The following is an 18085-nucleotide window of genomic DNA, read 5'->3' on the forward strand; positions in this document are numbered from 1 at the left end:
CAGTTATGGAATTCAAAGAAAACCAGGTGGAGTTTAAATAGCTCAGGCTAACATAAGTAAGGCCAGAATCTAGAATCTTAGCTATAAGCTGCCAGAATGTGAGCAAGACAATTAGTTATGATTTAAAAAAACAGTGACTTCTCTGGTGGTCCAGTGGTTGTAGTTAAAGAATCAGTCTTAAATTCAGGGGTAGCAGGTTTGATCCCTGGTCGGGGAACTAAGATCCCACATGTCATCCTGCACAAAGAAACTAAGCCAGCATGCCACAACTACTGAGCACCCAGGCGACAACTAAGATCCAGTGCAGCCAAATAAATAAAGAGACACTAAAAATCAAACAAACCAATATCATGGAAAAGGGTTTGAGAGATAAGGTGTCGTTGAGACCATCTGGACTATGTATGTGACGGAGCTCCATTAAACCCTCTATATAGGCCTTAAGATTCTATTGAGTGGGTGCAGAGATCTATTCATCTTGAGGCTGCCTAAGACAAGCCTCTCACACAAGGAAGCTGAGGCTTCTTGAAGTAAGATAATGTGCTGAAGATCAACAGTTGTTTTGAGAATGGAGACAAGATGGCAGAATAGAAGGAGGTGAGCTCATCCTTTCTCATGAAAACACCCAAATCACAACTAATTGCTAAATAACCAAAAAACACTGGAACCTACCAAAAAGATATCCTATACACCCAAAGACAGTGAAGAAGCCATAGCAAGACAGTAGGAGGGGTGCAACTGTGATAAAATTAAATTGCACACTTACCAGGTGGGTGATCTACAAACTGGAAAATAATTGTATCACAGAGGTTCTCCCACAGAAGTGAAAATTCTGAACTTTGTGTCAGACTCCCCAGCCTGGGGTTCTGGCATCAGGAGGAGGAGCCACCAGAGCATTTGTCTTTCAAGGCCAGGGTTTGATCACAGGAATTCCAAAGCACTGGGGAAACAGAAACTCCACTTTTGGAGGGTGCACACAAGGTCTCAAGTAACTTGAATTGAGACATGGTAGACATAAGGAACACAGACTGGCTGAAGGTCAATCTCAGGACCCAGGGGAAAAAGCAGTGACCTCATAGGAATCTGGGCAAGACTTACCTGCTGGTATTAGAGGGTCTCCTGCTGGTATTAGCAGAGTTGGGGGGAAGCTTTGGCTCACTGCAGGCATGAAGACACTGGTGACAGTGGTTCTGGGGAGTACTCATTGGCATGAGCCCTCTCAAAGGCCGCCATTTTTTCATCAAGGCCTGGCCCCACCCAACAACCTATAGGCTCCAGTGCTGGGACACTTCAGACCAAACACCAACATGGCAGGAACACAGCCCCTCCCATCAGTATACAGACTGCCTGAAGTCTTCCTGAGCCTACAGCTGCCCACTAAACACACACATTGATATAGCACCCCCACCAGAGGGACAAGACCCAGCTCCACCCACCAGTGGGAAGGCACCAGCCTCCCTGACCAGGAAGCTTGCACAAGCCTCTTAGACCTCATCCACCAGAGGGCAGACAGCAGAAGCAAGAAAAACTGCAACCCTGAAGCCTGTGGAACAGAAACCGCAATCACAGAAAGTCAGACAAAATGAGACAGCAGAAGAATATGTCCTATATGAGAGGACAAGATAAAATGCCAGAAGAACGGCTAATTCAAATTGAGATAGGCAATATACCCGAAAAATAATTCAGAGTAATGATAGTAGAGTTGATACTAGATCTGGAAAAAGAATGGAGGCATAGATGGAGAAGATATAAGAAATGTTTAATAAAGAACTAGAAGATCTAACGAACAATACAAAAACTGAAATGAAAAATATACTAGAGGGAATCTATAACAATAAATGAGGCAGAAAAACGAATAACTGAACTGGAAGACAGAATGGTGGAAATCACTGCCATAGAACAGAATAAAGAAAAAAGAAGGAAAAGAAGTAAGGACAGTCCAAGACCTCTGGGACAATAACATACCAACATCCTCATTATAGGGGTCCCAGGTGGAGAAGGGAGAGAGAAAGAGCTCAAGAAAATATTTGATGAGATAATAGCTAAAAATTTCCCTAACATAGGAAAGGAAACAGTCACCCATATCCAGGAAGCACAGGGAGTTCCACACAGGACAAACCCAGGGAGGAATACACTGAGACACATATTAATCAAACTGACAAATATTAAAGACAAAGAGAAAATATTAAGAGCAACAAAGGAAAAGCAACAAATAACATACAATGGAATTCCCATAAGGTTATCAGCTGATTTTTCAGCAAACTCTTCAGACCAGAAGGGAGTGGTACAATATATTAAAGTGATGGAAGGGAAGAACCTATAATCAAGAATACTCTACCCAGCAAAGATCTTATTCAGATTTGACAGAGAAATCAAAAGCTTTACAGACAGGCAAAAGATAAGAGAATTTAGTACCACCAGACTATCTTGCAATAAATGCTACAGGAATTTCTCTAGGTAGGAAAAAAAGCCCCAACTAGAAACAAGAAAATTACAAATGAGACAGCTCACTGATCAAGGCAAACATAAAGTAAAGGTAGGAAATCATCCATATACAAATATAATATAAAAACCAGAAGCAGTGAGAAGACCATAAGCAGATATTGGAAAAACATTAGAAATTAAAAGACTAGCAACTTAAAACCATCTTGTTTATATATAGACTACTGTATCAAACCTCACGGTGAATGCAAACCAAAAATCTACAATAGATACACACACACACACACACAAAGGAATCCAAACACAACACTAAAAAGTTAGTCATCAAATCATGAGAGAAGTGAAAAAAAGAGGAAGGGGAGAAACAAAGACCTACAAATATAAGTCCAAAACAATTAACAAAATGGCAGTAAGTATATACATATTAATAATTACCTTAAATATAACTGGATTAAATACACCAGCCAAAGACACAGACTGGCTGAATGGATACAAAAACAAGACCCATATATATGCTGTCTATAAGAGACCCACTTCAAATATAGGGACACAGAACTGAAAGTGAGGAGATGACAAAAAGGTATTCCATGAAAATCATGACATATCAGATAAGACAGACTTTAAATTAAAGATGGTTACAAGATACAAAGAAAGACACTACATAATAATCAAGGAATCAATCCAAAAAGAAGATATAACAATTGTAAATATATATATGTACCCAACATAGGAAAATCTAAATATATAAGACAAATGCTAACAGCCATAAAAGGAGAAATGCACCATTAACACAATAATAGTAGGGGACTTTAACATCCCACTTTCATCAATGGGTCATTCAGATGGAAAATCAATAACAAAATACAGACCTTAAGTGACACTTTAGATTACATGCACTTAATTGATATTTATAAAGCATTTCATCCAAAAGCAGCAGAAGACACATTCTTTTCAAGTGCACATGGAACGTCTTCCATGATTGATCACATGGATCAATAAATTTAAGAGAGCCTCAGTAAATTTAAGAAAATAGAAATCAGCATCTTTTATGTTCACAACTCATGATTCTCTTTATTTCACAATGAGATTAGAAGTCAACTACAAGAGAAAAAACCTGTAAAAATCACAAACACATGGAGGTTAAACAATATGCTACAAAACAACCAACAGATCACTGACGAAATAAAAGAAGATGAAGAAATAAATATCTAGAGACAAATAAAAATGAAAGCACATTGATACAAAACCTATGGGATACAGCAAAAGCAGTTCTAAAAGGAGATGACAGCATACAATCTTACCTCAAGAAATAAGAAAAATCTCAAATAACCTAGCCTTACACCTAAAGCAACTACAGAAAGAAGAACAAACAAAACCTAAAGTTGGTAGAAGGAAAGAAATCATAAAGATGAGAGCAGAAGTAAATGAAATAGAGATGAAGAAAAAAATGGAAAACATCAATGAAACTAAAAAAGCTGGTTCTTTGAGAAGATAAACAAAATTGATAAACATTTAGCCAGACTCATCAAGAAAAAACAGAGTGCTCAAATCAATAAAGTTAGAAATGAAAAAGAAGTTACAACTTACACCACAGAAATATAAAGGATCATAAGAGACTACTGTAAGTAACTATACGCCAATAAAATGGACAACCTGGAAGAACAGGACAAATTCTTACAATCTTGGAAAACAGAGCCAGAAAGAAATAGAAAATATGAACCATCAGTTCAGTTCTGTCACTCAGTCATGTCCGACTCTTTGTGACCCCATGAATCGCAGCATGCCAGGCCTCTCTGTCCATCACCAACTCCCAGAGTTTACCCAAACCCATGTCCATCGAGTCAGTGATGCCATCCAACCATCTCATCCTCTGTCGTCCCCTTCTCCTCCTGCCCCCAATCCTTCCCAGCATTAGGGTCTTTTCCAATGAGTCAACTCTTCACATGAGGTGGCCAAAGTATTGGAGTTTCAGCTTCAACATCAGTCCTTCCAATGAACACCCAGGACTGATCTCCTTTAGGATGGAGTGATTGGATCTCTTTGCAGTCCAAGGGACTCTCAAGAGTCTTCTCCAACACCACAGTTCAAAAGCATCAATTCTGCGGCGCTCAGCTTTCTTCACCGTCTAACTCTCATATCCATACATGACCACTGGAAAAACCATAGCCTTGACTAGACGGACTTTTGTTGGCAAAGTAATGTCTCTGCTTTTAAATATGCTATCAAGGTTGGCCATAACCTTCCTTCCAAGGAGTAAGCGTCTTTTAATTTCATGGCTGCAATCACCATCTGCAGTGATTTTGGAGCCCCCAAAAATAAAGTCTGACACTGTTTCCACTGTTTCCCCATCTATTTGCCATGAAGTGATGGGACCAGATGCCATGATCTTAGTTTTCTGAACGTTGAGCTTTAAGTCAACTTTTTCACTCTCCTCTTTCACTTTCATCAAGAGGTTCTTTAGTTCTTCTTCACTTTCTGCCATAAGGGTGGTGTCATCTGCATATCTGAGGTTATTGATATTTCTCCCGGCAATCTTGATTCCAGCTTGTGTTTCTTCCAGCCCAGCGTTTCTCATGATGTACTCTGCATATAAGTCATACTTCATACTCAGCATCAAAAAGCTAAAGTATTTCCTCTAAGATCAGGAAAAAGACAAGGATGTCCACTCTCACCACTTTTATTCAAATAGTATTGGAAGTCCCAGCCAGAGCAACTAGGCAAGAAAAAATAAGAGGAATTCAAATTTGAAATGAAGAATTAAAACTGCGATTATTTGCAGATGACATATACAGAAAATCCTAGAGACTCCAAACAAGGAAACTGCTAGAGATAATAAATGAATTCAGTATAGTTGCAAGATACAAATATTAATATACAAAATTTTTGTTTCTATATAGTAATAAACTATCAGAAAAATTAAGGAATTTAATAAATAAAATTTAATATTCACATTTATAATTGCATGAAAAAGAATAAAATAGTGCAGCTTTGGCAAACCAACAAGGTGTGCATAGCTGCCTTCTCAAAAGAATAAAATACCTAGGATTAAGTTTAACCAAGAAAGTGAAAAACATGCACACTGAAAATTAAAAGACACTGATGAAAGAAATTGAAGAATACACAACACAAATAAATGGAAAGATATTCTGTGCTCATGGACTGGAATATTACTATTGTTGAAATGTCCATACTACCCAAATTAAGCTACAGATTCAATGCAATCCCTCTCAAAATTCCAAAAGCATCTTTCAAAGAAATAGAACAAATAATCCAAAATTTGGATGAAACCATGAAAGACATTACTTTGCCAACAAAGGTCTGTCTAGTGAAGGCTATGGTTTTTCCAGTGATCATGTATGGATGTAAGAGTTGGACTATAAGGAAAGCTGAGTGCCAAAGAATTGATGCTTTTGAACTGTGGTGTTGGAGAACACTCTTGAGAGTCCCTTGGACTGCAAAGAGGTCAAACCAGTCCATCCTAAAGGAGATCAGTCCTGGGTGCTCATTGGAAGGACTGATGTTGAAGCTGAAACTCCAATACTTTGGCCACCTGATGCGAAGAGCTGACTCATTGGAAAAGACCCTGATGTTGGGAAAGATTGAGGGTAGGAGAAGAAGGGGACACCAGAGGATGAGATGGTTGGATGGCATCACCGACTCAATGGACATGGGTTTGGGTGGACTCTGGGAGTTGATGATGGACAGGGAGGCCTGGCATGCTGCGGTTCATAGAGTCGCAAAGAGTCAGACGCAACTGAGCAACTGAACTGAATTGAACTGATGAAAGACTCCAAAACAACAGCCAAAACAATCTTGAGAAAGAACAAATCTGGAGGCATCATGCTTCATGATTTCAAACTATCAAAGATACATTGATCAAAATTTTATGGTTGCTGCTTAAGTCACTCAGTCATGATTGTTCAGTCGCTCAGTTGTGTCTGACTCTTTGTGATCCCATGGACTGCAGCATGCCAGGCTTCCCTGTCCTTCACTATTTCCTGGAGTTTGCTCAAACTCATATCCATTGAGTCGGTGATGCCATCCAACCATCTCATCCTCTGTCGCCCCCTTCTCCTCCTGCCCTCAATCTTTCCCAGCATGAGGGTCTTTTCCAGTGAGTCAGCTCTTTGCATCAGGTGGCCAAAGTACTGGAGCTTCAGCTTCAGCACCAGTCCTTCCAGTGAATATTCAGGGTTGATTTCTCTTAGGATTGACTGGTTTGTTCTCCGTGCTGTCAAAGGGACTCTCAAGAGTCTTCTCCACCAGCACCATAGTTTGAAGGCATCAATTCTTCGGCACTCAGCATTTTTTATTGTCCAGCTCTCATATCCATACCTGACTACCGGAAAAACCATAGCTTTGACTGTATGGACCTTTGTCACCAAAATTATGTCTCTGCTTTTTAACACACTGTCTAGGTTTGTCATAGTTTCCTATAGACATAAAAACAGACATATGGAGCAATGGAACATAACAGAGAGCCTCATGCATATATGGTTAAGTAATTTAAGACAAACGAGCCAAGAATATACAGTGGGGAAAGGATAGTATCTTCAATAAACAGCTCTGGGGAAACTGGCAACCACATGCAAAAGAGTGAAACTAGACTACTATCTTACACCATACAGATAAATTAACTCAGATGGATTAAAGAATGTAAAACTGGCAACCATAAAAATCCTAGACGAAAATATAGGCTGTGTGTTGCCAGACATCAGCCTTGATGATTTTTTTGGATCAGACTTCATAAGCAAAAGCAACAAAAACAAGTGGAACTACACCAAACTAAAAAGCTTCTGCACAGCAAAAGGAAATCGCTGACAAAATAGAAAGGCAACCTACTGAATGGGTGGAAATATTTAGAAATCATATATGAGAAGGGGTTAGTATCCCAAATATGTAAAGAACATATATAACTTAATAGCAGAAACCAAAGAATTAAAAAATAGGCAGAAGATGTGAATATTTTTTCAAAGAAGACATGCAGATGGACAATAGGTATATGAAAAGGTACAGGTACCTTTTCAACCCAACTACTCATCAGGGAAATGCAAATTAAAACCACACTGGAATATCACCTCATACCTGTTAAAATGGCTATCCCAGCAGTCCATTGGTTAGGACTCGGTGCTGTCACTACAGTGGTCTGGGTTTAGTCCTAAGATCCTACAAGCTGTACAATGTGGTATGGCAAAAACAAAAAACAAACACAGACAAACAAACAAAAAACAAGGATGTGAAGAAAAGGGAACACTTGTGCACTCTTGGTGGGAATATAAATGGATATAGTCACTACAGAAAGCAGTACGCAGGTTTCTCAAAAAATGAAAAATACAACTACCATATGATCCAGCATTCCCACTACTGGGTATTTATCTGCAAACAATAAAACACCAATTTGAAATTCCACTTTCACTGCAACATTATTTATAATAGCCAAGGTATAGAAAAATATCTATGTATCCATCAATGGATGCATGGATAAAGAATACATACAAATACAATAGAATACATACATACTATAGAATACTTTTCTGCTGTAAGAAAAAGAATGAAATCTTGCCACTTGTGACAATATGGATAGCCCTTGAGGACATTATGTTAAGTGAAATAAGTCAGAGAAAGACTGATTTCACTTATATGCAGAATTAAAAAGAAACAATAATTGTAACAGGAAAGAAAGTGAAAGTGGAGTCACTCAGTCGTGTCTGACTCTGCGACCCTGTGAACTGTAGCCCACCAGGCTCCTCCGTCCATGGGATTCTCCAGGCAAGAATACTGGAGTGGGTTGCCATTTCCTTCTCCAGGGGATCTTCCCGACCCAGGGATCGAACCCTGGTCTCCCGCATTGGAGGCAGACGCTTTAACCTCTGAGCCACCAAGAAGTCCAACAGGAAAGAAAACCAAGCTCATATACGGAGAACAGATGGATGGTTGCCAGAAGTGCGATAAGTGGGTGGGGAGTGGGAGAAATAGGTGAAGGAGGTCCAGATGTACCAACTTCCAGTTATAGTACAAGTCATGGAGATGTAATATACAGCACAGTGACTATAGTTAACAATACTCTGTTGCATGTTTAAAATTTGCTGAGAGTACATGTTTAACATCCTCATCCCAAGAAAAAAAATTTTTGTAACTAGCTTTGGCAATGTATGACTAATATAATGACCAAAACTGGTTTACCAAGAAAAACTGGGACAAATCTTTTGCCAAAACCTATCTGACTGTAGATACCTGGACAGGGCAAAGCTCTCCAGTGGCAGAGGCTAAATTTGTCTGCAGCCTCTCTCTGCCCCTGATACAAGGTCCACTGGTGCATTCAGTCCCCTGGTTTATGAGTACCATCACGCACTAACTACACTTGTTTGTTTCTTAACCTGAAATTTTAAGAAAGTCTAATTGATCAGCAGCCTTGCATCTGAGGTCTAACTAAAATCCAATTAGCCATGGTCAGGGCACAGGGTAACATATACATAGAACTATCCTTTCCAGGGCTAAGTGAGGCAGGACAGGGAGTCTCAATGCAGGCTGGCCATTGCCCTCAACTGTGGAAGTAATTTGTGTAACAAGAGAGAACTGTGTACCTGGATATATTCCTTCAGTCTATGAAATACTCTGCAAAGCTCTAAGATTTACAGTTATTAGTATTTGAAAAAACAGGGGGTGCTTATTAAAGTAGCAGATTCTCAGGGCTTAGTAGCAGCTTTAGGGTGGGGTACAGAAAAATCTTCCTTTTTAAAGTCAGCACCTCCAGTAGTTCTGCAGGTGGTCCATAAAGAAATTGAGTAATGGCCTCACTTTTGTCATGAAGTATGATCCAACGGATCTTAAACACCACCTTTTCCGAACTGTAAGCTTCATAACAACTTTTCCCCCAAGAACTACAGTGCCTCTGCTTGGTTCACCTTGCTTGCAAAACAACAGAAAATTTACAAGCAAGCCAGGGATGGAGGGTGGCACGAAGGTGACACAGGCATGACACAAGGGACAGGAACATCATTCCCGGCCTCACCCACACCCTGCAAACTAGCTCCTTGTCTTCCTTGAAGCACATACCCTTCCCAAACACATAAACGCCTGCAGAAAATTTATCTGGAACAAAGCCAATGAGGCTTGGGCTTTTCTGAAGAATGACAGTCAAGTTCCTGGATTGCTAAGCCTGCCGTGTAAATTCTCAGACAAGCATCTTTCATTGTTGCTATTGTTATAGTCACTAAGTCATGTCTGACTCTTTCATGACCCTATGGCCTGTAGCCCACCAGGCTCCTCTGTCTGTGGGATTTCCCACTCAAGAACACTGGAGTGGGCTGCCATTTCCTTCTCCAAGGGATCTTCCCAACCCAGGAATCAAACCTGCACTGGCAGGCTAATTCTTTACCACTGAGCCAACAGGGAAGCCTCTATCTTTTATTAATCAGGCACTCAATGACATGCTCAGTTTTACCTAAAAGTCATGGACTTGGAACATTTTCCTTGAGAGATCATACATGCAAGAAAAATATTTGAATTTAAGCTATCGCCTCCCCACCCATAATTCATAGATTTTGACTTATGGCAAGACACCTCAGGGTGCTACTCCAGAATGACTAGAAGTTTAGCAAATTTTCTCTCACTTGAAAATCAGAACGTCCTCTCGAGCAGAGTCTCCTAGAACTCCACTTCAGAGAAAAGGAACGGCAAAGGGTTTAATTAATCTCCCGTGTCCACACAGGGTGGCTAAAGCGAGGGGAGGGTGCAGACACTAAGCAACAAGCGGACCTGTGGCCACTGAAGACAGAGGAGCATCCAAGGTAAGCCTTGTTGCCTAGAAAGATCAAAACCAAGTCTCCTGGATAAAGGAACTCTCACCCAGACACAAACTCAAAACCCAACTTCTTATGAAGTTTACAGAATCCTGATGTTTTCTGTTTGTGTGCAAACTTTTAAAAATGCAATTCTCACCTTTCTCAGAAAGTAGAAGAGGAGCTTTCTAAGTTCAGCAGCCACCAAGTGAGTAACAAATAACTTTGGAAACCATAACTAAGATCAGAAACTGTAACTAGCATCAGAAGGTCAGTCCTCTACCTGGTCATCCAAATCTTGTAGCATTAAAGAGAAAGATCTGCCAAAAATCAAACCAAAATGAAACCAAAACCCAAAACCTTTCTCAAATCCAACAAAAATTAAAAGCTAAAAACCCTGCAGATGGAATCAGTACAGTTCACTTGACAGTTATTTATCCTGCCCACTCCTTTCCAGCACCATCTCCACCATCAACCCCTGGCCCCATATCTCCCCCAGTCCTTATAAAAGCTGTTTTCTTAATTCAGCATTTAATTAAGCAAGCAGTGATTCACTCCTTACAAGTGTATACTTTCAAGAGTTTGCATACTCAGTTTTCTGTGTTTCTTTGGAGAGGCTCATTCTTGATGAGGAAGTAAAACTCCAGCCTTTGTAAGCATTTGGTGGCTCCTGGGAACTATGACTTCTCCCTGAAGCTATTCTTCTTCTGGATCCAGGAATTCCCCTACTAACAATGAGCACAATGAACACATGATTTGATTATCTGCCCTGTCATTTTCTTGCAGGAAACAGAACCTATATATGAAAACACAGGTAGGCGTCTCCTTCTCTGTAACTTAGGATAATCACTTAAATGGAATGCTAAGTGAATAGCAACAACAAAAGGATGATAGAGCGCTCTGACATCAACCCTGTCCTTCCATTTGCCACGGATCCCAACTCTACTAACAGGCCTGCTTTCAGATGAATTGCCTGTTAGAAGCATTCTGATGAGACCTTATTAGACAGTTTTACTGAAAAATTGGGTAGAGCTTACAAATTGGGTAGAGCTTACCGGAACCGCCAGTGGACATGCAGGGTAGCCTTTTACTCACTCCCAGAGTGACCGTGGGCAAGTTGCTGGACTTCAATGGGCTTCTGTTTCCTTATGTGTAAAATGGGAGTGGTGACAATACCTTTTTCAAGATGGGTTAAGTGAGTTAATACATATTAAGCTTTTCAGAATAACGCCTGGAACTTGGCAAGCACTGTCTGAATTTGCTATTACAGTACAGAAGGTCCCCAATGTCATGATGGCTTACGGCTTTTCAACTTTATGACGGTGTAAAAGTGGTATGCATTCAGTAGAAAATATAAAATGTAATCTTTTCCCAGGCTAGTGATATTTTTTGTTTATAAGGGTAAACAACCAATATCCTTACAACCATTCTGTACCCAGACAACCATTCTGTCTTCCACTTTCAGAAGTGTATTCAACATATCACATAAGCTATTCAACACTTTATTTTAAAATAGGCTTTGTGTCAGATGATTTTGCCTGACTGTAGGCTAGTATATCTGTCCCGGGAAAGTGTAAGGTATGCTGGGCAGAACTATGATGTTTGGTAGCTTAGGTGTATAGTATACATTGTTTGACTTACTATATGTTTAACTAACAATAGGATTATCAGAATGTAACCTCATCGTAAATCAAGGAAGACCTATAAATAGATTCCCCCTTTTTTCAATAACGCAGAACTCCTAATTAAGATCACCTGACAGAGTCCCAGAACACTGAAAATTCTTGAGAACTAATTTGCATCATAAGAATATTCATTTAAAAAATTATCAACTGGTAGCAAATTGCTAAGGCAGGAAGCTAACACCTTTTAAGGGATTTAAAATTCCAAAACATTCCCACTACACCTTGAGATGAACTTACAAACTTACAACAGTTTTATAAACGAGTAGTTATATTCTGTTTGTATTCTCCCTAAATTCAGATGTTGACATCCTAAAGCCCCAAAGATGATATATTAGGAGGTGTGGCCTTTGAGCGTTTCTCAGGTCATGAGGGTGCAGCCTTCATGAATGGGATTAGTGTTCTCATAAAACAGACCCCACAGAGACCCTTACACCTTGTGAAGAACAGCAAGAAAGCACTGGTGATGAACCAGGAAGAGGACTTGAAGAAGAATCCAATGTGCTAGTGCCTTGATATTGGACTTCCCAGCTTCCAGAGCTGTGAGAAATAAACTTCTATGGTTTATAAGTTTAAAATAAAAAGGAGAATAGTTATTTCTTATAACTATTACAAAAGAATAACTGGATCTAAACGGCGTTTCTGGCAAGATGGAACAAGTTAAGTTTACCTGCTCAGATGGCTTTAAGCATTTTACCAATATTTGTGGAAAAATATTTTACTCATCTTTAATAGATAATCTTATGGAAGCGGTGGACAAAATCTGAAGAAACAGAGCTTATAGAAATATCAAACAGCAATTTGTTTTTTAAAAAATCTGTCTCTCATTTTTTTGGTTTTTCCCAGTTCCATGTTTGCTTTAGCCAACATTTATCTATTTGGATGCTTATATTTCAAAGACATGGTAAGGTCAATATTTCCAAGGGACTAAGAAAGAATTTTGAAAAAGGAACTCAGGGGCATATTTGCCTATTAACAGAAATCTAGGATTATTACCATAATGTTTTTCTTTTCTTTAATGGTTGGATAAGATAATTCAATAATTTTTTTTCTGTAGTACCTGCCCCAAATATGGGAAGGTCTGGACCTGGTGGGGTCAGCTTACAGAGGAAGGGACAGTCTATCAAGCCTTTCTATGCATTTTCTTGACCTTCATCAAAATTATTTCCTATCAATATTTCCATAAGTTTCACACCAACTTGTGCCATCTGCAGTTCTTGATATTTGGTTCTCTGATTTCCCCTCCTAAACATGTTAAGGAAGGGTTTTGTATATATACAGCCAAGGTGTTCTGTATATACTTCTCTCTTCTTTCTTTTCTTCTTCCTCTCTTTCCTTCTTTCATCTGATCTTCCTATAGGTACCAAGAGGACATCTGTTTAAGATTAGAGCTCTCTTAAAAATCCTTTTAGCAGGCTTCCCTGGTGATTAAGTGGTAAAGAATCCGCCTGCCAATACAGGAGACATGGGTTTGATCCCTGATCCAGGAAGATCCCATATGCTCCAAAGCAACTAAGCCTGTGCACCACAACGACTGAGCCTATGTGCTTGAGCCTAGGACCTGCAATACTGAGCCCATGAATCCCAACTACTGAAGCCCGTGTGCCCTAGAGCCTGTGGTCCAAAACAAGAGAAGCTACCACAATAAGAATGAGAAGTCCACACACTAGAGAGTGACACTTTTTCTGCACAACTAGAGAAAAGCTCGTGCAGCAATGAAGACTCAGGACAGTCAAAAATAAAATAAATTAAATAAAAAAAAAACCTTTTAGAGACCCCTTGGTGGTAAAGTAGTTAAGAATCCTGCCAATGCAGGGGACATGGGTTTGATCTCTGATCTAGGAAGATTCCACATGCCGTGGGGCAACTAAGCCCTTGAGCCACAACTACTGAGACCACACTCTGCAACTATGGAACCTGGGAGCCTGGATGGAGCCCATGCTCAGTAATAAGAGAAGCCACTGCAACAAGTTCACCCACTACCACTAGAGAGTAGCCCCCGCTAGCAGCAACTAGAGAAAGCCTGTATACAGCAACGAAGACCCACAGCAGCCATAAATAAATAAATGAATAAACAAAATGTAAAAAATCTTTTATGTGTAAAAGTCCAAATCTTCAATATATCTATTTCAGTTCTGACTCCAACCAGTGAGTATTTTTATGGCTTAAAACCAATATTAGGGTTTACTCATGGACACAAGTGGTGTTCTCTAAGAAATGCAGCCTTCTCAAGATGCAGAGCCTCTGCAGAGAAAGCCTAAGAAAGCAAAGACCTTCCTTGTCTCAGGTGACAAATAAACCTCTATCTCCCACAAAGTGAGACATCTTAAATCACTGACCTCCTAACCTGTGTTACCAGAAAAGTGATAATGCTATCAGAATTTTCCCCTCAAAACCAGGCAACGAAGGTAGAGACCAAAAAGGCCCCTTATGAATTTGGACACTTCATTAAGACAAACTCCCCTGAGAGCCAGCATGGTTGGACAGACAGTGCTGCCTGTCACTTCATTTCTTAGGTTCCTAGCTGGCTAGCTGCTGATGCAAGCGTGACAGACAAGCTGTACCCCCCAAGGGGCAGAAACCAGAGGGCATATTCTCACTGGTTACAAAGCAAAGCTCTCAATACATAAAACAAAACAAATGGAGAGCCTCATTTTATAGTTTTTCATCCTTATGACAAAGGAAAACATGATTCTATCTGGGAGGCCAAGAATCAGTAACCATAGGTATCGATTACCAAAATCAAATTCACAAGAGTCATGATTCAAGATCTATTTTCACAAATGTTTTTCTCCTGCCACTGTGAATTTGGAATGGGACAAAGAGAAATCTTTATCCTTCTCTCTTGACTATGTACTATAGACAGAGAGTTGGGAGACTGACATGGTAAGAATTCTTACCATCTGCTGGTCTGTTGTCAGTTATCCTATATCGCAACTGCAGTCTCCAGGGAGAGTGGAGTGTTCTAGCCTTTCACTGTCCCATCCTCATCATTAGAAACTGTACAGAAGGAAACATTTGTTTCCTTTTACCCTTTTCAGTTTTTCCCTGGGGCTCTGTAACCAAAGACAGATTAACAAGAGAAAAGCAAACAAGTATATTAAGATACATATCTCATTTATACTTTTAAGAAATGCAGGGATGACTAAGTCAAGGAGGAAGCTAGAATTTGGACTTACAGATTATCTTAACCAAAGAACAATATATTTTTAAGTGAGCAACAAGACAGAGGAACAGAGTACTAGGCTTCCAAGAGCGGCAAATTGTAGGACAATAAATACATTAGAAAATAATGGAAGATAATAGCTAGTCAGTAAAGGCTGTTTTGCAGAGTCCTCAGGTACTGTCTTGCGGCTGATAAGTGTCTAGTGGTTTAATTGATTAATTTCTGCACAAATTTATGTTTTACTTTCAGGAAAATAGAGGGAGGAAGAGGACTTTTCTTGAATCTGCTTCCTCCCAACTGCCTTCAGCTCAAAATAATTTTGTGCCAAAGGGGAAGATTTTGGGGTGGCATAATTCTGTTATTCTTTTGTAGGTTTTACTATACTGTTTTCTCACTTTACAATGACTCTTTATGTTCTAACATGAAAAAGTGAAGTAAGACATTGTCAGAGAGGACTTAGGAATGTTCACATGAGGCTTACTTATAATAGTAAAATATTGATTTATAAATTAAGAACTGAGAAACAACCAAAAGAGTCAGTATAGGAATCTGTGATCAATGTGGTGCTTTGCTATATACCTATCAGAACGACAGGCAGTGTGTCACATTTTTTGTGGAAAGTGTACATAAAATAATTTTAAGTGAAAAAGATGACATCATAATGAAAGCACATAAAAAACTTAATGCAAACGAATGTTAATCAAAGATGGGAGCACATTTTCAATTGTGTAATATGTTCATTCAGGTTTTTTTTCTTTATAGTTGTTCAAATTCATAATAAAATAGGAGGAAGTTCCTCTTTGGGCAATAGGGCTAATCCCAGTTCTTTCTGAGCAATGTCTTTAAGCAATATCATTTTATTATTTTCTTGCAATTAACTCTTAGGACATCACAACATCCTTCTGAAAACATACAGAACAAAACTTGTAGTGTAAGTGAAGCAATAAACATTCCCTGCTTTCCACATGTCTCCAGGGGTGGAGCTCCCAAATTGGTCAGAAAAGAGGGAAGTGAAAAGATGTTAAATACCAAGTCCAGCTCACCCTGGTCAACTTGGATGTTTGGCTTCTGTCAACATGAAGGCTCTCCTTATTCTGGGGCTTCTCCTCCTTTCTGTTGCTGTCCAGGGCAAGAAATTTCAGAGGTGTGAGCTTGCCAGAACTCTGAAAAGACTTGGATTGGCTGGCTACAAGGGAGTCAGCCTGGCAAACTGTAAGTTAACTATTCTTCATCCTTCCAAATAGTTAGCCAGCTGTGGAACAGATATTAATAGAGGAAGAAGAATAAGAAAGGGACTTTGAGTGAATGGCTTTTTTTTTTTTTCCCTTGAAGGGTTTGTACATTTACAATGGCTCAAAAACATCAGCTCAGAATCAGATGTACTAAGGGAAGGATTGAGGCATGGGAGGGTCAAATTCTATACCATTCTAAGCATGCCAGGTCTTGCTGTACTCCTCTAGTACCACTAAATTTGCCAGCTGGCACTTGGAGGGTGACTACAAGATATATTTCAGCCCTCAGCCATTTCCAGCTTGGAATTTGGGTTCTGCAAGCCTGAGTAAGGCAGTATTTTTGTCATTTTTAATCCCCCTACCATGATGCTGGGTTTTTAATAGTCAAGTTTTTTTAAAAAATTACACTGAACTCTTAAAACAGGGACTGTAGGAACCTATTTCTCCTCAATCAGTATCTATATAGGATCCCTGAAATGTAGCATGAAATAACATTCTATTATTCTGACTCTAGTTCATTAATTATTTTTCATTTTCTTCTACGGAATTCAAGATGTGCCCTAAGGAAAAGTTCCTTTGTACTTCAGTCCATACCTGTCAATGTCAACATTGTATTTTTCAGAGTGAATTCAGACATTTCCCCTCCATAACTATTTTTTAATAAATGAGCAAATGGCTAGATGGATGGATGGATGACATAGTCTTTGCTATCCTATGATTCTTATTGTCTGGATTCTAATTTGATATCCAAATTCACCTTTAGGTATCATAAGAAATTTTCTCTCTCCTAGTAAACCCTTATTTTTCTCAGTACAAGTATTTTTACATTAGCATATGCATCTGCTGCTAGTGACCAAACCCATTTAACCACTCTGCTGATTTTTCTATTCTAGGCTCAATCTTACCTGGGGGATGGGAGCAATGGAAGACACAGCTATTTTAATATTTTTTACAACGTGTTATCTTGTTTCATTAGTATTAGCAAATGATTTGCTAACAAAAGAATTCTCCTAAGGGCCCCTAACACCAAATGTTAAAATATTTACAAGTAAAATGTATTTTTATGCTTCTAAAATAAGTTGTTAGTAAAATAGAATTGTGCTATGAAATATAAGTCATATGATGTTGCTGTTTATTACTAAAAATACATTTTTTTTTTCAGGGATGTGTTTGGCCTATGGAGAAAGCGGTTACAACACACAAGCGACAAACTATAATCCTCAAAGCAAAAGCACTGATTATGGGATATTTCAAATCAACAGCAAATGGTGGTGTAATGATGGCAAAACCCCCAAAGCAGTTAATGGCTGTGGTGTATCCTGCAGTGGTAAGATAAGATAATGTTGAGTGATGGCACAGGCCCTATTTGGTGGTACCTATAAGAAGAGAGATTTAATATAAATGAAAAGGTCTTGAAGAGTTCATGAGGGACCCAGAAAAACTCCATCTTAACTTCTAGAAACTGCTTTATCATCTACCTCATAAATCCTTAAGTAAGAAATTAAAAAGCTGGTATCATAGAAGGTTGCTGTTGCTAACATACAAGAATTGGAATGATCTATCACTGTATTATAACTGGACATGTTGATGCTTTGTAAAGAACAGTGCCATTCCTACTAATTTACCTGGTTTGGGAGAGGTTTAGGGATAATTTGGTTGTGTGGTCTTTTTTTAAAATTTTGTCATATTTACTTCTTTTATGTATAATACAGTAGGGGGTTTTTTGGTGAGTGATTTTAAAGTGAATTAGAAACATCATCACATTTCATTCCTAAATTCTTTAGT

At 39.1% G+C, this 18085-nt stretch overlaps 1 protein-coding gene and 1 long non-coding RNA gene across 4 annotated transcripts in view; one reads left to right on the top strand and one right to left on the bottom strand.

Annotated features, from left to right (window-relative positions):
- Window positions 1-18085, top strand: part of LOC145545373 (lysozyme C, tracheal isozyme) — a 55242-nt gene that overhangs the window by 33853 nt on the left and 3304 nt on the right. For 2 of the 3 annotated variants that reach the window (XM_081589775.1, XM_081589774.1), the window contains 2 exons: window positions 16196-16280; window positions 17463-17627. In XM_081589775.1, the coding sequence (XP_081445901.1) occupies window positions 16196-16280; window positions 17463-17627 (250 nt within the window). Of the gene's footprint in view, window positions 1-14005; window positions 16281-17462; window positions 17628-18085 lie in introns of those variants that run through there. The other variant, XM_081589776.1, reaches the window with a different exon arrangement.
- The window catches only part of LOC145545378 (uncharacterized), an 85332-nt gene that overhangs the window by 32106 nt on the left and 35141 nt on the right, over window positions 1-18085 (bottom strand). The window lies entirely within an intron of this gene.

Source organism: Giraffa tippelskirchi, chromosome 4, assembly GCF_054371585.1.
Source record: "Giraffa tippelskirchi isolate mGirTip1 chromosome 4, T2T-mGirTip1v1.2.pri, whole genome shotgun sequence".
In the NCBI taxonomy this organism is placed as follows: Eukaryota; Metazoa; Chordata; class Mammalia; order Artiodactyla; family Giraffidae; genus Giraffa; species Giraffa tippelskirchi.